The following is a 22,969-nucleotide window of genomic DNA, read 5'->3' as shown; positions in this document are numbered from 1 at the left end:
CACACACACACACATTTGTCAAGTGGAGAAATGTGGGTCACATCTCGGCCACATCTGTGACAAAGTTCAGACAGGGCACCAAATGTGGCCTCTGGCCCCAGACTCCTATCTCTGAATACAGAGCCCCTTGCAGCACCACCCAGAGAGGGCTTGTGAGAGGAGGGAGGAGGGCGGAGAGAAGGAAGGGAGAGGGAAAGACAAAGAAAGGGGTGCGGCAGGGCAGCAGTTAGCCCAAGGGGGCGGAGAGTGAGCTCAGTTTGGAGCAGGTCACAGCAGTCAGAACTAGTGAGAAGGTTGAGCAGTGAAGCCCCTGCAGCAGGAAAGCCTCTTGCTTCCTTGTCTCAAGCCCCTTCTGGCACTTTCTGGGACCAGGCACTGAGGCAGAAGACAGGAAGAGCTGGGGCCTATCTGCTGGCCAGAGGCACTAACCTTGGGCATACATAGGATCTCGGAGCTCTGGGACCAATCCGGCAGCTGACAGCCCAGCAGCCTGCCTCTGACTCTTTTGCCAGGTGAGTGCGTTGTTCACATCTCAAGAGGGCCTGGAGCTCCTGGAACAGGAATCTGTAACACTCCAGAGACTACCCTGGGGGCTGGGCATGACCTCAGCTTTGCTAATCTAGCCCCATGTACAGCTAGTCCATGAAGTGTACAAGCCAGGCGCACTTCACAGTGCAGGGGACACAATGTAAAGCGGCCAGGAGGTGTGTAACAGAGATAATTGTAAGCCCATTAACTTTTTGTCCCTTGGGCTACAGTCCTGGGGGCTGTAGTTCACAAGTTACACTGACATTCTTGCAGACAAGCAGTGAAACCGGCCGAGTACCTGGTGCCCTTTTCACTGGGTGGCATCTGGGAAACTCTCGAAGGACATTCTGGGGACCAAGTGGTGTGTTTGCAGGCATCTCACCCTGGGAGCTTGTTCTGTTCTCTCCTGGGGTTCCGTGGACAGGGGCCCTGGGAGTAAAGGTGCCAACACTTCTCTCCCTCTGCTGTAGGTGATGGAAAACGTGAGTCTTGCCCTGAGCAGAGCTCTTTGGGTCTTCCTCCTGGCCATGCTAGGCTCCACCACAAGCCAGCCGCTGGGGGGAGAATCGGTTTGTACAGCCCGGCCTCTGGCTAGATACAGCATCACTTTCATTGGCAAGTGGAGCCAGACAGCATTTCCCAAGCAGTATCCTCTGTTCCGGCCCCCTGCACAGTGGTCCTCTCTGCTGGGTAAGAGCACCTTTCCTCCTTCTGCCTCATCCAGGAGGCTACAGGGCAGGAAGCAGTACCTGCTGGCTTCACAGTACACAGTACAAGTCACTGTAATCTGAGAAGCATCCAACACAGGAAGCCCTTGCTAAATACCCACTGTCCCAGTGGCTGTTGGAGGGCACAGTAGCTGCAGGAAAGCTGGGGACACCAGTCACCCAGCCAGGTGTCTTAGCCACATAAGTGTGAAGGATGTTACGGTCTCTCTGTGTTCAAAGTGGATGCGGCTCCTTACCATTCAGTCAGGGAGCTGATATTTGGGGCGGGGGCAGGGGGAGAGGGGCATGTGTCCCCTGGGGACAGCCATGTGGAATTAAAGTCTATAGCCCTGCTGCTGTCCACCCCGCTGGATACTCATGCAGTCAGGCCTTTGCACAGGGGCAGCTCACAGCTCTGACTACAGCATGTGGCGGAAGAATGAGTATGTCAGCAACGGGCTGAGGGACTTTGCTGAGCGTGGTGAGGCCTGGGCACTGATGAAGGAGATCGAAGCTGCAGGAGAGAAACTTCAGAGTGTGCACGCAGTGTTCTCAGCTCCTGCCATCCCTAGCGGTACCGGGCAGACTTCCACAGAGTTAGAGGTGCACCCTAGGCACTCGCTGGTAAGTCATGGCTAGCCTGGGAGAGGGTATGTCCCGATGGCTGCAGCTGCTAAGTCTTCTGGCCCCATCCAGGTGTCCTTCGTGGTACGCATTGTCCCCAGCCCTGACTGGTTTGTGGGCATCGACAGTCTGGACCTGTGTGAGGGAGGCCGCTGGAAGGAGCAGGTGGTCCTGGATCTTTATCCACACGATGCAGGGACCGACAGTGGTTTCACCTTCTCCTCCCCTAACTTTGCAACTATCCCACAAGACACAGTGACTGAGGTAAGTGGTCAGCAGCCCTTGCCCCTCTCCATAGGCTGCAGCCACTCCCCAATGCACAGGCAGCTCTTGTCTCTGAGGTGGGTGCAACAAAGAGGGTGCCTGGCCTGGTTGTGAGGGTGTTGTTTACTCTAAAGGACAGGGCAAAGGCGTTGGCATGCCCCAGGCGGACCTCTGGGCACTCCAGCCTGTGGATGCTCTTTAGAGAGTAGTCCCATTTCTGGTGCCTTCAGGTTAACAGTGGAATGCCTGGGATCTGGCAATCTGTAGAGAGAACAAGATAAAGGGCCTTTCACTGTACTTCATTTCCAGCGAGGAGGCATGTATAGGCCTGCCTAGTGCATAAGCAGGAGTTCTATAGACAGGCGGCTCAGCTGAGCTGCACTGTTGCCTCTGGGAGACAGGAGAAATTTCTCAGTCTCAGGGAGAGGCTATGCGGGTACCTCCAGCTATGCTGGGCTTGAGAGTCATGCAGAGATGAGACCCAAGTTGGGAGTCTTTGCTGGCAGTGTTCTGCTAGATGCTGGATACTGACTCAGGAGGCCAAACATGCACTTGAACGTGGGCGTCCCAACCCCTGTGTTAGCTCCAGCTCTCCTTCCTTCATCCAGATAACAGCCTCATCGCCCAGCCACCCAGCAAATTCATTCTACTATCCACGCCTCAAGTCCTTACCTCCCATCGCCAAAGTGACCTTCGTGCGGCTACAGCAGAGTCCCAGGGCCTTTGCCCCACCTTCCCTGGACCTGGCCAGCAGAGGCAACGAAATCGTTGACAGCCTTTCAGGTAATTTCCATGATTCCCATCTGTAACCCTGGGGTGGATAGGCTAGCAGTTGGAGGATGTTAGCACAGGCTGGGAAAGTGTGTCTGACCTCCTATGTCTACTTCATGTCTACTGCTGTCTGAACTGGGGAAAGAATCCAAGCTGAAGTTGTGCCCCAGATCCTATGTATATCATCTAAGGCTTCTCAGGGAGCTGCCAGCCCAGCTGCTGTTAGCACTACACTGTCTTCCTGTGTCTGCAATGGTGGGGACCGGGCTCCTGGCCTCCTGTAGGTGATTGCTCTCCTCTGGCTGGCTGGCTGGTTTAGCATGTGTTGAATATAGGGACATTTGCACTTTTATCTAGAAAATGGAAATCATCAGGTCATTTAGCTACAACTCCCAACCGATTATTTTTAAATTTGTGAATACTATGGAAACAGAGGAGACACAAACCAAAGCAATTCTATTGAAAGGGTTTGAATCTCAATGGGGAGTAAGGCCCCACAACCCAAAGCATTTCCTGGCATTTGTAGTACTTCAGTAATGTCAGTTATGAAGGTCACTGTGGCCTGAGAGCCACCACCCTTAGAGAGGTCCCCATGGTTGCAACACCTCCTCCACAGCTGGTAAGATCCCAGGGTTCAGGCTGCTACAAGTCCCCCTGAAGCTTATGTCTAGAGGGGAACAGTCCAGCCAGGCATTTGGCTGTTACTTGAGTCTGTATCAGTGGTACCTCTCATGTGTCTTGCTCCGTGTTCCTGAGAAAAGCAAGTGTTTCTCTCAGACTCTGGAGCAGGGTTGTTTCCTGGGATGAATGCACAGGTCAGGGTGGTCCCTTCTGCCTTTTCCAAGTGTCTTACACAGCACTCACATCCAGTCTCCCCTGTGCTTTATCCAGTTCCAGAGACACCGCTGGACTGTGAGGTTTCCCTGTGGTCATCCTGGGGACTGTGTGGAGGACCATGTGGAAAGTTGGGAGCCAAGAGCAGAACTCGCTATGTCCGTGTTCAGCCTGCTAACAATGGGACTCCCTGTCCCGAGCTTGAAGAAGAGGCCGAGTGTGCCCCAGATAACTGCGTCTAAACCTAGACTTCAGTAGCAAGCAGCTCTTAGGATCCCTCAAGGCTGGGACTCAGATCTGGGCCCCAAGGAGTTTCCAGGAGGCCCGTGCAGGCAGGGATGGAGAGCTTGGGCAGTTTTGTACCGTTTCCCACCAATCCTGGGCTGACAGAAGGTCTTTACACAGAGGCCCACAGTGGCAGGTAAGCCACAGACTGCCTCTCCCACTGTGTGACTCCTGAGGCTCGTGGGTTTGATCTACATAAATTCCCTTGTAATTTATTAGTGTGGTGGGAGGGAGGCTGCCTTTGATACAGAGAGCAGGCATGCCAGGAACAGCTGAGAGGATGCTCTAAGCCTGTGAACCCCACAACCACACTGCTGTCAGATACCTCAGACCTGCTGCCACCGCACGTGCCAGGGAGTCAACCTTCACACCACTCTTGTGCCCACATGGGGGTGACCACAGGAGGAGCAAACAAAGAGGGGCAGTTTTTGGAAACTTGGCCCTTGTGTGTCGTTGATCCCTTTGCATTCGAATAAAGGTCGTGTTCCTGAAAAATGTCAGACGGTGTCCTTCCACCATCCCTGGACACCCTGGAGCAGAGGCGCTTATTTGTATGTACAAGTAGGGGTCACACATTCACAGGAACCTGCAGTGATGTCATGGCACATCACTTACTCTTGTGTCAAGACTGCCCAGTCCTCCTCCCACCCCAGTAGATTCCGAAGTCATTCTGGCATCTTATCCTAGGCTAGGCAGAACTCTGGGGATATCCTCCTAGCCCTGCTCCATCAGCTTGAATGTGAAGACCTCCTCCTTGCTTCAAGGGGACCCTGGGTGGGCTACTTTTCTGACTGCTGAGGCCTTTACTCCGATGGGTCCAGAGTCAGATGCCAGGCCCACTTCCCACCACTAGGTACTGCTATTAAAAATTCTTGACCAAAAACCAAGATCACAGGGTCACCATTCTGGAAGTTGTCATGGAGATCTGAGAAACCTTGGTTAAAAGCTTTCTCTAAGCATATAGGTGGTGAGACAGTAAGACTGCCATGAATTTGAGGATAGTCTGGGCTACATAGTGGGTTAGAGTAATACCTTGTCTGATATAGAAAAGGAAAAAAAGGCAGACAGGCAGGCAGACAGGCAGGCAGGCAGGCAGGCAGGCAGGCAGGCAGGCAGGCAGGCAGGGAGTGAGGGAGGAAGGAAGGAAGGAAGGAAGGAAGGAAGGAAGGAAGGAAGGAAGGAAGGAAGGAAGAAAGAGAAGGCCTTTTTCTAAAGTTCCCAGGAGGGTAACACCAGAGGAACTTTGGAGCAAGGAACATATGATTACCTGGAAGCATTACTGGAATTTGTCCCATGGAGGAACATGTGGTCACCAGGCCAAGACACACACAGAGCACCAGGCCTCATGCTATCAGCAGTAGCATCGGTAAACCCTAAGATCAGACGCAAGAGATCCTAGGGATGGAACGATCAGTCCCAGGATATCAGTAGGGTGTATGTATCGCACCAGGAGCCCAGAACCGAAAAGAAGATCAGAGAGGTGCCATTGTGGTGTGTTTAAGCCAAAGCAGATGGGTGGGCTCAGTGCTCCAGCCAGATGGTGACGATTGTGAGACCATACTCACAAAGTCACAAGCTGCTATGGAGTCTTCAAAACCCATGAGAACACTGAGTGGTGGAGACCCTGTTAGATGTCACATCTGCCTTCCTTCCCTCATGGGACATGTTGCTGGGTGGGATCACATGAAAGCTCTGAAACGAGGGCAGTGAGTGGGGAGGGCTGGAGTGGGCAGAGAGACACCACCTGGCTCACCTAAGAAGGTCAATGAGAAGTCTGTGGAAGCGATTCAAGGGACACACACTGACCTGTCTACTGACAAGACAATGTACATAAGATCAGTGTTTGGCCTGCCTTCCTGAGGTATCGCAACAGTTGATCCCATTCCAGTCAGCCCATGGAAGGAAAGGGCTGAAGGTCCTGGAGATAGTCTATGACCCTGTCATGCCCTGAACAATGCAGGGTGGTTGAAGGCACGTGGGCCAAATAAGGTGACCTGGTATTTGTGTTGATGTCTGCAGACTTCTCAGTCCACTGGTCATATAATATTGGGTGTTGGGTGGCTGCAGAACCCGGGAAGCCCACACATAGGATAAAGGGCATCATAGACAGTGGCTCTGCTGTGCTCCACAACAGCAGGTGGTACCAGGGCCAGAGAGATGGCTCAGCATGTAAAGGTGCTTACCATTAAGCCTGACAATATAAATTTGATGCACACACACACACACACACACACACACACACACACACACACACACTGTGATAGTTTGAATATGCTTGCCTCAAGAAGTGGCACAATTAGGAGATGTGGAGGAAGTGTGTCACGGTGGGGGTGGGCTTTGAAGACCGTCCTCCTAGCTGCCTGTGAGACAGTCTCTCCTGGCTGCAGTTGTATCGAGATGCAGAACTCTCAGCTCCTTCTCCAGCACCCTGTCTGTTTGAAAGCTGCCGTGCTCCTCCCACCTTGATGATAAAGGACTGAACCTCTGAGCCTGTAAGCCAGACCCAGTTAAATGTTGCCTTTATAAGAGTTGTCTTGGTCATGGTGTCTGTTCACAGCAATAAAACCCTAACACACACACACACACAAATGCAAAAAAAAAAAAAAGAGGTGAATATTAATGTACTGATGGGTGGAAAATAGTTTCTAACCTGGAATTTGTTTTAACATTCTCCAGGAAAAAAGGAGGAGGTGGGAGAATGAAATGAAAGACTGCGATTCATTACACAGCTTTGCAGTTCTGTGTGAATATATATTTTTCGTAATAAAAGGAGTTTTTAATAATCACCGAGCAGAAATAGAGGCATAAACACAGTATACCAGGACAGCCTCTTTAAGGTATTTGACTATAAAATCATGTGGACTGTATACCAGGGATGATCTTTGCCTCCCCCACATACTGCAGGCTCTGTTGTTACCTCCTGTGGTGGTTTGAATAGGTTTGGCCCCCATGGACTTGTTGGCCCATGGGAGTTGCACTATTAGGAGGTGTGGCCTTGTTGGAAGTGTGCCCGTGTCGGGGAGGGTTTTGAGGTCTCCTATGCTCAAGCTGCCTTTGGATGAAGATGTAGAACTCTCAGCTCTGTCTCCAGCACTATGTCTGCCTGCATGCTGCCATGCCTCCCACCACAAGGATGATAGACTAAACCTCTGAAACTGTGAGCCAGCCCCAATTTTCCTTTGTAAGAGTTGTCCTGGTCATGGTGTCTCTTCACAGTGATGAAGCCCTAACTAAGACATTTCACATCAAGGTTAAGGAAAAGAAGGCAGAGAAAATCCAGGGACCTTTTTATAAACAAGGCTTATCTTCTTTTTAATTATGTGTGGGATATTCGGGAAAGGGTATTCAGGCCCCTGTCTTAGTCTGGGTTTGATTGCTTTGAAGAGACGCCATGAACATAGCAGCCCTTATAAAGGAAAACATTTCATTGGGGCTGGCTTACAGTTTCAGTTTCAGAGCTTTAGTCCATTCTTGTCATGGTGAGAAGCATGGCAGCATGCAGGCAGACAAGGTGCTGGGGAAGGAGCTTGAAATCTTGTATTGAAGCATTCTCACATGGTATACTCTCACATTAAAAAGGAGTATGTGTTTGGGACTAGGGTAAAACACAAACATGTGTGAGGTCTTGGGTTCAATCCTCATTACTGCAAAACAAAAAATGAAACAGTGTGTCCAAAAATGAAAGGAATCAACACAAGGTCTGTATAGTTCAGCCCTTGCACCCTCCCCAGCTGGTGCTCTAGCCACCTGGGTGAGGTTGTTGGTTCCACCTAAACGGAAACCATGCCAGGAAAGAGAAGCGCTTTGGTGTTAGCAGTCTCCGGTTCTCAGTGCCTAGCACCTAGTGACTGGGCTGTCACATCTTGAGGCTTACAGTCCTGAGTCTGGAGAGCTAGGGGACTTAGCTCTGGTCTAGGCTCTATGTGCTCAAGGCAGAGGCTTACTGCTTTGGGCTTTAACCACAATCAACACACTTATTCCCACTTCAACTTGGCAGTTACTGTAACCAGCAGGAGGTGATAGTGGGCAGTGGGTCTCTGGTTCTGGAACGCTCAGACCTACACCCTCTAGTGTTAAATACCTGAGGGACTAATGTTACAGTTCTTAGGCCTAGACTATTAGGACCTTCCATGCTCGACATTAGAAGTTTTGGAACTGGAGTGTCTGAGAAACTTGGCCTCGGAAGGCTGGGCCCTTCTATCCAGCAGGGCCTCTAGTTTCTCTTCCTAGCTCTCCACAGCCTTCTGCTCTCTTCCCTCTGGACGGTCATCTCTTATCGTCTCTCCTGTCTCTGATTTCTGTTTTTTCTCCATCTGCTCTCTGGAACTCTCTACCTGCCATTTAATTGCTACTGTTTATTGTTATTATGTTGGTGGCACTAGGTGCCACCTCCATGACAGCTGCCATCTTTATTAGTGCCACCTCCAAGTGCCACCACCCCATTTCATCCCAGTCTACCAATGATGACAGTAAAAGTAAGCGAGAGAAGCCATTCCGGAGACACCTAATGCTCCAACACCAAAAGGCAGCATAGGAAGGTGTGTCCTGGATCCTGTGGTCTTCCATAGTTGCTGGGGGTGGGGGTGGGAATGGGAGTGGAGGGGGGTGTTGGGCACAGTGACTTCAGTGTCTAAAGCAGCTCGGCTCAGTTGAGGGTAGTCTAACTGCCATTGAAAAGACCTGTCAGTCTGACAGCTCCTGCCCAAGTTTGCCAGGCATAGGAAAGAGCCTGTCGCCACGCTGGATCACTGTCTGTCACTAATGAGTCTTCTCAAGGCGAGGCCTCAGTTAAAATCCAGACATAGTAGAATCCTGGAGGCAGAGGTAGGAAGATCTCTATGAATTCGAGTCTAGCCTAGTCGATATTGTGAGTTCCAGGACAGGCTACATAGAAAGACTTTGTCTCAAAAACAAAACAAAACAAAGCAAACAAACAAAAAACCCAGGCCCTTACCACTTCTCGGTGCAGAGAAGTGGACCATAGGCCCTGGTGGATCTCTGAGAGATAAGTCAAGCTACCAAGTTTCTCAGACACTGTAAACCCAGAAACCATTGCTCCCTCCCTCCTCGATGCACATGCCCACTCCTTCTTCCCACACCACACAGCACTCTCCCTCTGTCATTTCCTCCTCTTCGTCCTCCTCCCCTCTTGCCATGCCATGGGGACAGACAGAACTTCAGGCTGGTCACAGAGGCCAGCGCTGGGCTCCACCAGAGGAACCTTGTAAAGGAGAGTACTCAGGCTTCCTGAGGCCGACTGACCCGGCAGTGACTGTCACAGCTCAGCATCTTCAAAAGCCAGCCACTGAAAGGACCTCTGACAGCCTCATCCTTGAAAAGGCCCCGAGGCCCAAATATCTTTTTATCTGGCTCACTAGGGTTGGCAGCAATGATCTACTCGAGTCTAGGCTCCATGTGTCACTTCTTACAAAAATCAACTTGACAAAATTACTCAGTGAAATGCAAACATCCAGTGAGCAATGCCTTGCAACTGGCCCATTTCACAAACGAACAGCCAGGAGTGGCTGGTGCTGCAGAGATGGAAAGGCAGACATTTCTTCTCTGCTTTAGCTTTTAATTTTTACCTGTTCTTTATTTCCATGCTGTGAGAGTGAGTGGAGACATCCCAAGTGGCGTGCTGATAACAGGCAGGTAATACGGATTCTTCCACTGAAGGCTGAGACCTGGTGTTGTTTTATGGCGTAATGCTAATCTCCCGACGTCTGTAGTACTTGGCAGTAGGTAGAACATTAAAAAGCTTTTCTCCTATGATAGGTTATCAAGTTATGAAAAGCTGACATGAAAGTTGCCTTTAGGGTAAATTTTATAATTCATAAAACAGGAAGCCTCGTTCTGACACCTGGAACCCAGGTTTATTTTGTTTTCTGGGCTGTCAGATTCCCTCAAGTTGAAAGTCTCTGATTTCACTTAGCATGCTACTTGTGGCTGAGTGGGGAGTTCTTGCCAGTGTTCTATAGCAGGACATACAGCCTGACTCTACATGCCCCCAGCTTCCAGGAGCCCACTGCCCCGTGGGGAGGAAGTACCATGAGGGATGCATGCCTCACAGAGCCTGACTTTGCCAACCACACTGTCACCATAGTGATCTCTGGGTGCTCCCAGATGCAAACACATTTCCACACAGGTGTGCCTCACCCCACTTCTGAGAAAGACACAGGCACTCAGTATTTTCAACATAATATAGCAACCACTACAAGCCTTCTGTTTTTCATTTACTTATCTATTATATATTTATATGACTACACTGTAGCTATCTTCAGACACACCAGAACAGGGCAGCAGATCCCATTACAGATGGTTGTGAGCAGCCATGTGGTTGCTGGGATTTGAACTCAGGACCTCTGGAAGAGCAGCCAGTGCTCTTTACCGCTGAGCCATCTCTCCAGCCCCATGACAGCCTTCTAACATGTAAGTCAGAATCAGTATCAGATTTTCTGATTTGAATGCAAGGAGAAAATGGAACTTAAATGTAACAATGATCCTTTACAAATACTGATTATGTATTTTCATACTCTACCTTTTATTGATTAATATTGAAGTCTTTCAGTTCACTTTGACCATTATTCAGTAATCGATTTACAAGAATGATAATGTGGTTTGAAAACTATTGCATGAATACAGCAAGCTGGGAGGCAGAGAGCAGAGGTGGGCCGAGCTCAGACCATGATGGGATGGGTTGCGAGGAGGAAACAGAGTCTTGCAGTTTCCCTGGTGCTCACTGAGGGAGAAGCTGTGCTTTAGGTTGGGAAGTTTGGACAGCACCCTAGGTCCAGCTCTCAGCCCTGTTACCTAACAGTGAGCATTGTCCTCTACCTCTGTTCTGTGCTTATAAGAACAGCGGAGATGATGTGACAACAGGAAGTCCTTTGGATTATGAGGATAAGCCTGGCACACAGGAGACGTCAGCATCTGTTCCGTGTGCCCTCAGCAGGTAAAACCTGGGTAAATCCTGGCGTGGCAACCATTTTCCTGGTAAAGAAAATGGGTTTTCCAACTTGGAAGTCAAGGAGCCATGGAGGAATAAAAGGGACGAGTGATCTGCCTATTTTGCCTGCTGCCAACATTGGTGACAGCAAGAGTCACTGGGCCGCTGGAGTTGTTGAAGAGGTGGGGCTAATGTGATGTCACGTTGCTCTGACAACCACGTGAGGAGAAGCCTCCCTGTGTTTGTCCCATAGCCACTCTGGCTATGGCTGCCTCTTCTCACGCTCTAGCTAGCCTCACTTCCCTTGCCTTCAAAACTCTCTTTTCCCAACTTGAATCTGCTCAGGCATCACTTTGAGCAGCTCTGCACACCGAGGTCAGCTTCTTAAACTCAACTATAGGAAACTTTGAAATGTGTCAGGTCTTGGAAAAAAATCAAATTACTAAAGCCTCAAAGACAACCAGACAATGAAAAGAGATCCACAGAGAACTCAGAAAGGAACTTGAAGAATTATAACCAAACTATTCAAAGAAGATAGGGAAACAGATGAAAATGGGGAAATTTTAACTATTGGAATCTTTAAGATACACGGGAACACACACCAGAACTGGGCAGTCTGTATCTAAGACTTCGGGAAGCGGGTGCGGCCACAGGCCCCGTGAAACCCACTTGTTTACTGCCTTGCCCGAGCATGTGCAGTGAGGCTGCATGCGTGGGCTGCCTGCCAGGCTGGACAGTTCCTCATGATCCAGATCTGTCAGCCTATCTGTGAACCATCTAAGCTCGTGCCTGGAGCGTGTGTGAATTCTGATTGGATGAGGTGGAGTGGAGCTAGAAGGAGGTGAGTCTGCGCAAGTAGAGAGAAGAGTTTAGCCCTTGCTGCGAGAAGGATGGAGTAGTAGAAGCTGCTGTTGTAAGTGGTAGAAGCTAGCTGTTGTAAAGAAGCCAGTAGTAGTGAAGAGAGTTTGTTTAGCCCTTGCCCTAGGTAGAAGCCAGTAGTAGTAGAATAAGAGTAGTTTAGCCCTTGCCCTAAGAAGAAGCTGCTGGGGAAGAGAGCTGTAAAAGAAAAAGCCTGAAGTAAAGTTCCTGCGTGAACCTGCCTTGGTGTCCTAGTCGTTCTGGTCACTGCTGGCTGGAGACTGCAGAGATCAGAGGACCAGTGACTTAAGACAAGGAGTTCATGGAATCGATTCAAAAGAAGATGGCGAGAAGAGGCTAGCGAAGGGACTGGACGAGGCTAGCGAAGGGACTGGACGAGGCTAGTGAAGGGACTGGATGAGATTAGTGAAGGGACTGGACGAGGCTAGTGAAGGGACTGGACGAGGCTAGCGAAGGGACTGGACGAGGCTAGCGAAGGGACTGGACGAGGCTAGTGAAGGGACTGGATGATATTAGTGAAGGGACTGGACGAGGCTAGCGAAGGGACTGGACGAGCTAGCGAAGGGACTGGACGAGGCTAGTGAAGGGACTGGACGAGGCTAGTGAAGGGACTGGATGAGATTAGTGAAGGGACTGGACGAGGCTAGTGAAGGGACTGGATGAGATTAGTGAAGGGACTGGATTGCCAAACTAGAAGAGCGTGAGAGGCACAGAGTAGCCGCAGGTGAACATACTCAGGCTTGGAGCACACGTGGAAAGACAGGACAGAGGCGATATGCAAAGGAATGGATACTGATAAGACTCAGCATGCCTGGAGGATGTGAACTTGGGGACCCACACCCTGGCTCACACAGGCCAGATGCTGAAGGCCCAACCAAGCCTCTTATCTTTACTAACCAGACAATGGACTCTAATATCCCATAACTACAATTCCTAACATTTGTTTTTTGAAAATCCCTTTAATGAAAACATTTACTGAAGGCTCATTTTTGTTGTTTATGACATATTTTGAACTCCAGGATCTGGCTTAGTTGCATTTGCTGTGTGAACACATGAGGGACGGCTTCACCAGGTTCACGGGAGTCAGCCAGACATGCTTGTGCTGCCTGCTGTCAACAAAGGCTCTGTGTTCTTGTTTTGTTTTGTTTTGTTTTGTTTTTTGTTTTTTGAGACAGGGTTTCTCTGTGTAGCCCTGGCTGCCCTGGAACTCACTCTGTAGACCAGGCTGGCCTCGAACTCAGAAATCCGCCTGCCTCTGCCTCCTGAGTGCTGGGATTAAAGGCATTCGCCACTACTGCCTGGCTAGGCTCTGTGTTCTTAGATCTCTGCTCCACTGAACTGAAAATCCTATAGAGCCTGCGGTATGCCTCAACTTCTCATGGTGCACACATAGTTACAAATAGGCTCCTACTTTAATTTTGAAGTTTCCAGTAAAAGGCAAATACATGTTTAAAATGGTCTGGAACTGTAAAACCCGAGACTATGCCCTTAGACCCCAGAGGTCCAGCAAGAGCACATACGAGCTGTGTGGAGTCTCATGAAATGCACCATTCTAGAAAGTGCGGGAGATGACCTCGGAGCCAGCCATCAAAGTATGTCTCTTTTCAATAGGATTAAACATGGACCACAGGGGACCTGAGAAAGCTACCACTTTAGAGACAGAAAATCCTTTAAAGTCACTTTGTCTAGTAGCTGGTGACTCTGAGCCATCTTGGTTAGTAGGGGACAAAGAGGCCCCTGGGCAGAAAAGCACCGGGTTTATCTCACTGGGCAGTGAGATGAAGGCTGGCCCCCGCCCCGTGAACTTTGTCTCCTGCCTTGATAACTTGGTTTCTGGGTTCCTGCTCTAAGCCTGATGGAGAAACAGGTGTGTCTTCAGCTCTAGTCCATGAATGGAGAGATGTCTGAGAAGTACGGGATGCTGCCTGCTAGAAGCTGAGATGGGGCAGTATAGAGTTGTCAATCAAGGGCAGTACAGCCACACCCAGCATAAGAAGCCCCTAAGATTAATGCATTCTGTGATTTGATCTTATTTCTTAGTGTGACTACTTATCATTGTCCCTTAGCAGTAAGTTATAGATAATTTTGTGTGAAAAGAGAGTGAAGATATCTTGGATGGTTAATCTGAGGTGAGACGGGAGGAACAGGGTGGGAAGCTTAGTCTGAGGGAAGACAGGAGGAGCAGGGCGGGACGCTGTGCCTGCTCCTCCTCTGGTCTGGTAAGTTCCCCAGAGATCTTTTCTCTTTCTTTTTCGGGTTTTTAATTATTATTTGTAATTCTCTCTATACGTTCTCAGAGGGGGGGAGGGTTCATGCACACAAGTGTGGTTCCCTGCTGCAGTTGGGGGCCATCGGATATAGTGCTGGGAACCAAACTCTGGAAGAGCAAGCAAGAGCTCTTAACCCCCAAGCCAGGGCTGCAGCCCCTCTCCTCTTACCTTCCTTTCGCTTTCTGTGAATGAGGTAGCTAGTCCCTCTGACAGAGAAAGACCGTGAGACTGGAAGAGCCTAGTGATCACACGTGAAAACAGTGTGATTACTAAGGAAAAAGTACTGCTGGATGTGAGAACACTCGGATGTTCCCTTCTTTTGGAAAGGGTTCTGATGGAACCCTTCCCCTCTGCATAAGTGTCCCTTGGCTTTTAAGAAGTCTTATTACAGACGAGGAAACAGGAGAAAGGTGGCATATTAAATCGACACCAATGCCTAAATTCCATAGGACAGTCAGACCTCACTCAGGCCTGTGTATGAGATGTAGCTGCCGCCAGCATCACCCTGGGTTGGGAGCTCTCTGAAGCAGGGCCTGGGACAGCGATTTGCCAAGGAAAGAAGAGCTTCCAGAGGACAGGGGAGATGCTAAAGAGTAAATTTAGATTCATTAAGACCCATTCCAAATTATGGGGGATGCAGGAATATGAGATAAACTGACATATGATCCAGAAATTCCACTAAGTTTATAACCCAGAGAACTGAAAACAGGGCCTTAAACAGAACCTCGGGTGCCGGGTTTTTTTTTTTTTAAGATTTATTTATTTATTTTATGTATGTGAGTACACTATAGCTGTACATATGGTTGTGAGCCTTCATGTGGTTGTTGGGAATTGAATTTTTAGGACCTCTGCTCTCTCTGGTTGTCCCTGCTTTCTCCAGACCAAAAATTCATTTATTATTATACATAAGTACACTGTAGTTGACTTCAGACGCACCAAAAGAGGGCGTCAGATCCCACTACAGATGGTTATGAGCCACCATGTGGCTAACAGCGGCACTCGATCATAAAAAGAAGACTGGGAAACTCGTGGACCAAAGGGATGAAAAAGATGGAGATTCGTAACTGCTGGAATCTTCAAAAACAAAAACAACATCTGAAACTGGGAACTCCTGGAGTAGATAGAAGACAGCGAGAAGAGATTAATGATGTGCAGGGCTGCCAAACTAGAAGCCTCAACAGAAAGGGTGTGAAGAACCAGAAAAGTGTGAGTTTTGGGGAGAGTGTGGGAATGTGTTTTTTTACTCCATTGCTTTGAACATCGTGACAGAGCGCCTGGGTGTTGGCGTGTAGAAGTTTCTTTCTGTCCCCAGAAGTTATTCAGTCAGTCTGCACCAACTTCCTCCTCCTATAAGCAATGCTTCTCTTCTGACACCTGCTGGCCACACGTGGCATGGCACCTCCTCCTGTAACTCTTGCCTGTGTGAGGAAGGGAGTAGAGTGGGTGTACTTAGGGCTAGAGGAATCTGGACAAAAGCAAGCAGAAAGTACCCTCCACTCATTCTGATAACGCAACGTTCCAGGAAGACTGGCATTTAACACGAGAGTCAACCTGGCATCATCAATTCAAAATCCCCCACTGAGCATGTTTTAGGACACACTTTCAACCCACAAATATTTACGGAACCTCCACCATATGGCCAGACACCGTTCCAGGCTTATTACAAGCCTAGAGATTGGGAAAGTGTGGAATAAAATTCCTGCTGTTCCCCAGCACCTCAAAGAAGGCAGACGAATGCACAATTTGCTCCCAAGACGCGTACACAGAGACCAACAGGCTGGCAAGAACATCCCCATGTGAGCAGATGCAGGAATGCCAATGAGCAAGTCCTACAAAAATAAGGTGTGACCACTGACACACCAGCAGTACTCTGACCGTCCCAATGAGGATGAGGGTGAGCTTCAGGGGTGTTTGGTCATAGAGAAGTGGAGACCCTGATTCCATACACAGCCAGGCTCTGGAAGAGGCTCAGCAGGAGAGATGCAGCCCTAACCGGAAGTTTCTGAGCATGGCAGACATGACAGACATCTAGGTGGTCATGTTTGGAAAGTGATCTTCCATAGTCACCGCGAGCTCCTCTCTAGGAGCAGTCAGCTGCCTCAGCAGACCCCTTTGGGGCCCTGCTCCCTAAATTGCACAATGTCCCATGTGCGCCTGAGAAGAGACACCTGCTCCACTGTCACCTCACACAACAGTCTGCAAATGTCAGGAGGGTCCGTCGTTGCGGCAGTCTTTCCAGGTCCTTGCTGACTTTCTGTCCAGTTATATGAAATACGGAGAGGGCTGTGGGAAAACATCAATCCACCTAGTTCTTTCTTGGGTTCTGTTATCTGCGTCCCATGGGTTTAGAAGTGGTATCGTTTGGTGATCTTCCGATGGTTGTCTCTCTTCCCGCTCTGTGAGAAGTCTCTTACCCCTAGTGACATCCTACTCTAAAGCCCACCTTATCTGAGCCATGCATGCTTTTTGTTAATGCATGCTTGGATGGCCTGTCTTCTACTTCTTACTCTATCGAGAGCACCGTGCTCAAGACGCTTCCCCCACAGTCTGCATTATAACAACTAAAGTCCATGTTGACAATCCTCCTCGAGCCCCTGATTAGACTATATTATGTACCTTATAACTATTAATAGCAGAAGAAAGTATGCCTGCTATTTTATTATTTTCTTGTCATCTTTTGTCTCCTTTTTCCAATTTCCTATCTACCTGTGGGTTGCCTGAACTTCTCATATTTTATTTTGCTTTATCTATAGTGTTTTCACTATATCTTTCTATAGTTTTATTCCTTATTAGTAACTCCTAGTATGAATATTTTACTATTTTAGAAGGAACATCAAATAATGTTGAGCTGTCTTTAATATTATTTCCATATACAGTGAAAGGCACAGCAATGTTTAAATCTTTGCTTTCAACTGTTAGTTTTAAATTGGAGAGCAGCAGATGTGAACGAAGCTGGGGCACAGCAATGGGGAGGCAGGGGTGGGTGGATCTCCACAAGGCAGTCTAGGCTACACCGTGAGTTCCAGGCCAGCCTAAGCTACACAGAAGGCTCTGGGATTAAAGGCATGTGCTACCATGCCTGGTTAAAATATTTTTTAAGTCAAGTGTCCTTGGGTTTCTTGATCTCCTCTGACCTAAGAGTGTCTTCACAGACACTTTGGTGTATGTAGGATTCTGGTGGCATGCTCTCAGAGCCGGGGCATGTGCCACCGTTTGCTGGAGTCTGTTCCCCTGACGTCAGTCATCACTGCCAATGCCCTCCTTCTCTCCCACAGTCTCCCAGATGCGCCTCCGTCTTCCTGCTCTCTAATTCCGGACGTTGGTTGTGATGCACGTGGAGATGGATGTTTTAGAGGTTTAGCCAAGCTTCTTGAATCTGCAAGTTTATGTCTTTTACAAAATCTGCAGAGGTTTTACATTCATTACATCCTCCATTTTTTTCCTGGCTTTACATTCTTTTTCTTTTCCACTGGGACTCCACATATTTTAGACCTGTGATCATTATTCCACAATCCGCAAGGCTCTATTCCATCGCCATTCTCTCTCTGCCACTCAGACAAGACTGTCTTTACTAGTTTTGCTCATTGGTTCTTCCCACCGTTGCTGAGTCTGCTCGGTAGGGCATAGTTTTCCATGGTCCTGTATTTTCCTGTCCTGATGTGTTCATCCCTTCCTTTTCTTTTTCTTCTTTTTTTCTTTTAAATTCTCATAAAATGTATCCTGTTTATTACTTCCCCTCCCTTTACTTCTCCCAGTTCTTCCCCATCCTCTTTCATCCGGATCCACCCACTCTCTGTCTCTTATTAGAAAAGATCAGGCATCTGAGAGATGACAACCAAACACAACAAAATAAAACATAACCAGATAAAAGAAAAAAAGATCACATCAAGGCTGGACCAGGCAACTCAACAGAAGAAAAAGAACTCCAAGAGCAGGCACAAGAATCCGAAACCCGCTCATCCACATGCTAGGACTCCCATAAAAACACTCAGCTAACAGTTCTAATATAAATGCAGAGGCCATGGTGCAGACCTGTGCTGGCCCTGTGCTTGCTGGCTCAGTCTCTGTGGGCCTTGTTATCCTGACATCCTCCATCCCCTCTGTTTCGTGGGTTTCCTGAGCTGGAACTGGAGGGATTTGATGGAGATATCTCATTGAGAGCACTCTTCCTCCCCCCACCCCGTGTGTGTGTGTGTGTGTGTGTGTGTGTGTGTGTGTGTGCACGTAATGCCTGGCTGTGGGTCTCTGCACCTGTTACTGTCTGCTGCAAGAGAAAGAAAGCCTCTCTGGTGACGACTGAATAAGGCACTGATCTATTTTCTGTTATTGTTGTTTTGTTTTGTTTTTGAGACAGGATCTCATTATATAGCTCTGGCTGTCCTAGAACTGGTTCTGTATCCCAGGTTGGTGTTGAACTCACAGATATCCCCCTGCCTCTGCCGCTGCCTCCCAAATGCTGGGATTAAAGGCATGGGTCAGCCTCATTTTGTTCTCTTCATAAATTGTATTTTCCATTTATTTCGCAGGTCTCCGCACTGATGTTTAAAGCAATTATGAGAGCCACTTTAACATTCTTGTCAGTTGCTCCAACAACGGAGTCATTTTGGTACTGGTGTTTCTCATTCAGGTAGAGATTTTCCTGGATCTTCACAGGGTGAGCAACTCTGAATTATATCTTGTACATTTCAGGTATTATGCTATATGTCTGGTTCCCATTTAGGTTCGGAACATGCATCCTAGTTTGATATATGGCTGTTCTAACATACGTCCATAACCTGTGACCTAATACCCAGGTTAGACCATTTCCTCTGCCCTTTCCTTTCAGGAATCCTCCCAGTGGTTTGTGCAGAGAAAAAGTGCCCTCTGTTGTCCGTCCATCATCAGGTGGGCTTCTTGCCAGGGCTCCACCCATCCTAACCACAGTGAAAGCATCCAGTGGAGAGGATGCAGTATCCTTTAGAGGGTTAATCTGGACCAGGATATATAGCATAGAAAGGGTTTCTTCTTTAAAGACACCCCTCCCTGCCTCTCTCCCTCCTTTCCTCCCTGCCTCTCTCCCTCCTTCCCTCCTTCCCTCCCTGCCTGTGAATTACAATTTTTCCTTGTGTCCAGACTAGACTGTACAAGATGGGGGAAACAAGCAGGTCATCCCCTGTTGAGCTGTGCTGAGTCTTCAGGTCCTGAGCCACTTTTTCCTTACTCTTTAGTCTCCTGATAGTTGCTTCCTACCTTTTAGTTATAACTGGTGTACTGGCTGGGTTTTTGTGTCAACTTGACACAGGCTGGAGTTATCACAGAGAAAGGAGTCTCAGCTGAGGAAATGCCTCCATGAGATCTCCCTATAAGGCATTTTCTCAATTGGTGATCAAGCGGGGAGGGCCCCTTGTGGGTGGTGCCATCCCTGGGTTGGTAGTCTTGGGTTCTATAAGAAACCAAGCTGAGCAAGCCAGGGGAAGCAAGCCAGTAAGTAACACCTCTCCATGGCCTCTGCATCAGCTCCTGCTTCCTGACCTGCTTGAGTTCCAGTCCTGACTTCCTTGGTGATAAACAGCAATGTGGAAGTGTAAGCTGAATAAACCCTTTCCTCCCCAACTTGCTTCTTGATCGTGATGTTTTGTGCAGGATAGAAACCCTAACTAAGACAACTGGCTAGTTAAAACTAGGGTTTGGTTGTAACTAGCCAGCAGAGTACAGTAGAAGGGAGTTACTCCATCTTGGCCAGAATCATCACTAGTACTTTTAAAGACCTTGCTAAGATGGGCTCCTCCTCCTCCTCTTCCTCCTCTGCCTTCTAAAGTGCTAGGATTAAACACATGAACCACCACTGCCAGGCTGAGGTGGAGGCTTCTAAAGAGTATTGACCGTATATTACATGTGTGGTTAACAAACTGAAGGGAGAGAGGGAGGCCAGTACTGTGCAAAAACTTCCTAAGCCTGAAAGACCCTGAAGTATAAGCAGGGACCAAGTGTGGGATGCAGCCTTCTCATCCCAGGAGACTCTTCCTCTGATGTCCTCAAAGGGCAGAGGGTGTGGCAGTATAGGTCAAGTCTCTTTCCTCAATCCTTGTCTCAAACTTGCCACCCTTTTCCTGCTAGGGATGCCCTACAGTCCAGGAACCAGACTAGTGTTCTAATTTCACTTGTACAGTGTAGTAGCTATGTGACTTTGGACTGCAGCTTTACCTGAGACACAGTTTCCAACCTGTGGCATGGGACAGGAAAGACAGAACGCAGTGCTTTCAAAACCACCACGGGAAGTCTAAGCCACCTGGATTTCAACAGCTTTGTGACATGTACCCTTTTTTCTTCAAGATTTTCTCTAGAGAATGGCAGCAGCAGCAGCAGCAGCAGCAGCAACAACAACCTTAAAGGAAAGTCACATGAATTCACTCTCCAACTCAGCTGCATCTTTTACAAGGACTTGAAATCCCTCTGTGGCTGACCCCAACCCCTGCTACCCTCAACTTCCTCTCCTGCCATTTTCCTTGATGGCTTTACCCATGTCTTCAGTACTCTGAGCATCACCTGCCCCAGGCCCTTTGCATGTTCTCCTAAATATAATAATCTTTCCCCAGAGAGCAATCGCGCAATGTGTGATTAGAAAGATGGTCTTACATTTATCAAATGTAGTATATGTAACAATGTTTATAGTTTTATACTTCTGCATTATACATATATTAAAATTTTAGGCACATTAAAAAATTCAAACATGACATCCAGTATTTTTTAAGTGCCAACCCAACGTGAGGGAGCCTTTTACACATATATGAATTCTCATGGTATCAACCTTATACACATAGGGACAATTTAAGACTTTGTATGTGATGAAACTAAAGCAAAGAAAAAGAGGCATACCAAGGTCACATGGTATAGTGAGTCAGTATTCAAACGCAGCCTCTACAGTGCCCTTTTCTCTCAGCCTCATAAATGTTTATAATACTTGTGTCTTATTGTAAATACGTCATACGTAAGTATCTATACTATCTTCATCCCTCCATTTCTTCAGGTCATCTCTGTGTGAGAAACGTCTGAGTGTCCCAAACTGCTGCATAGCCACTCCGACTCTTGTCTCCTCCTAGGGTGCTCTCACTACTGCCCATATCACACACTTGCTTGTCCTCCACTCCTGCAAAAATACGCACCCTGTAATAATAACATATCTCACTCAGGCACACTTGGAGAGCTGACTGAGACCATGTCCTTAAGAGTCCAGCACAGTACTTGACACACAATGAGAACTCAAATGTTCACTAGTTCTTCATTCCCGTTATTCATGTCAAGGACACACGGGGAAACAGAGTCCAGAGGTGCTTTCCAGGGACTGACAGGGGAAAGCTGGAAGCTCTGTCAGCGACATTCTCGGCTCACACCGCTGGAGACAACGGAATTCTACACAGCCATACTTAAGGAATTCAGCCAGAATGGTGTGGGGTTTGGTTATAAATGGAAAACTGCAGAGATTGTGGACAGTTCAGGAGTTACTATGTCTCTAATGTCAACTCACATGGAGCTTACACTCCCTGTAGAAATGTGTCACAAACGTTTTTGTATGCATGTGTGCCTGTGTGTCTGTGGTCATGTATGTGAAGGTCAGAGATTAACCTTGAATGCTGTTTCTTAGGAGATGTCCACTTGCTTATGCCTGCTTGTTTGTTTCTGAGACATGGTCGCTCATGAGCCTGCATTAGTGGGCTCTCGGCCTAGGCATCCTCCTGGCTCTGCTTCCCTGGGATTGCACGTGTATTCTGCCGTACCCGGCTACATCCCTGGCTATTTACATGGGTCTGCGTGATTGCACAGCAAGTACTTTACTGATTGAGCTACATCCTCAGCCCTGGTTCTTGTTTCATTTGGCTTAATAAAATGTCTCATTTTGTAGCCCAAGCTGACCTGAGACTTGCAATGCAGCTCAGATAGCTCCAAAGTCCTGGCAATCCTCCTGCTTCAGCTTTTCAAGTGTTTTGGCTCCAGGCAAGAGCTATCACTCCTGGCTCATAGGCTTCAGCGGTCCTCGTAACTCCAAAATGTAAATGTACAGTATCCTCCCTTTTCTAACTAGGAGACAGGCTGAACGGTGAAACAGCCAACAGAAATGAGTCCGTGCCCGACTGAAGTTGTCTTCCACAGCTTATTCTGCTTCTCTGCTAGGTCACTCAGGCGCCAAGATGGCAGCGGACAATGTTTAAACTGATAGCATTTGAGGCACACAAGCAGAAAGATTCCAATGAATTTAACTTGGCAGGAATTGCCTGCTTCCTGTATCTTCTGATTGTGGTTTTGTTACAGGGACTTTCAAGACACACAGCAGTGGGACCTGGAAAGACATGGCCTCCTTGAATCTCTTCCTTGTTTGTGAATGCTTGTTACTATTACAACCTACACTGGTGAAGTAAAAAACCCTTTTCCATGTTTCATTTTCTGAAGATCCACATGTTGTGCCCCTGCCTCTGGTTGTAAAAGTTCTATACGAGCATCAGTCAGCATTTACAATCTTTATGTAATATTGCATAAAAGCATGACATGGGATACAGAAGGAAGGTTGGTGAGATGGATCACTGGATAAAGGACACTTGCTGCCTAGCCAGAGAACCCAAGTTTGGTCCCTGGGTCCCACATGGTAGGAGAGAATCAACTCCTGCTAAGGTCCTCTGACTTTCATGCTCCATTAGATAGATAGATAGATAGATAGATAGATAGATAGATAGATAGATAGATAGATAGATATAGATAATAGGTAGGTAGATAGATAATAGATAGGTAGAAGGGTAAATAGATGATAGATAGATAGATAGATAGATAGATAGATAGATAGATAGATAGATAGAGATAATAGGTAGGTAGATAGATAATAGATAGGTAGA

General features: G+C 48.0%; 1 protein-coding gene across 1 annotated transcript; it reads left to right on the top strand.

The window, feature by feature from the left end:
* The first annotated feature begins 221 nt into the window (after positions 1 to 221).
* Spon2 (spondin 2) lies at positions 222 to 4,513 on the top strand. Its single transcript, XM_021163527.2, has 6 exons — positions 222 to 512; positions 999 to 1,218; positions 1,636 to 1,859; positions 1,932 to 2,123; positions 2,732 to 2,906; positions 3,786 to 4,513. Exons 2-6 carry the CDS (start codon positions 1,002 to 1,004, stop codon positions 3,968 to 3,970), a joined length of 993 nt encoding a protein of 330 aa, XP_021019186.1. The 5' UTR covers positions 222 to 512; positions 999 to 1,001; the 3' UTR covers positions 3,971 to 4,513.
* The last annotated feature ends 18,456 nt before the right edge of the window (positions 4,514 to 22,969 follow it).

This window comes from Mus caroli, chromosome 5 (genome assembly GCF_900094665.2).
Source record: "Mus caroli chromosome 5, CAROLI_EIJ_v1.1, whole genome shotgun sequence".
Classification (NCBI taxonomy): Eukaryota; Metazoa; Chordata; class Mammalia; order Rodentia; family Muridae; genus Mus; species Mus caroli.
The sequence above is the reverse complement of the archived record's forward strand: the minus strand, read 5'-3'. Positions and strand labels throughout refer to the sequence as shown.

Coding starts and splice junctions, on each gene's coding strand:
- Spon2 (XM_021163527.2), top strand. CDS start 1,002: ATGGAAAACGTGAGTCTTGCCCTGAGCAGAGCTCTTTGGGTCTTCCTC. Junction 1,219..1,635: donor ACAGTGGTCCTCTCTGCTGG/GTAAGAGCACCT, acceptor GCCTTTGCACAG/GGGCAGCTCACAGCTCTGAC. Junction 2,907..3,785: donor AATCGTTGACAGCCTTTCAG/GTAATTTCCATG, acceptor TGCTTTATCCAG/TTCCAGAGACACCGCTGGAC.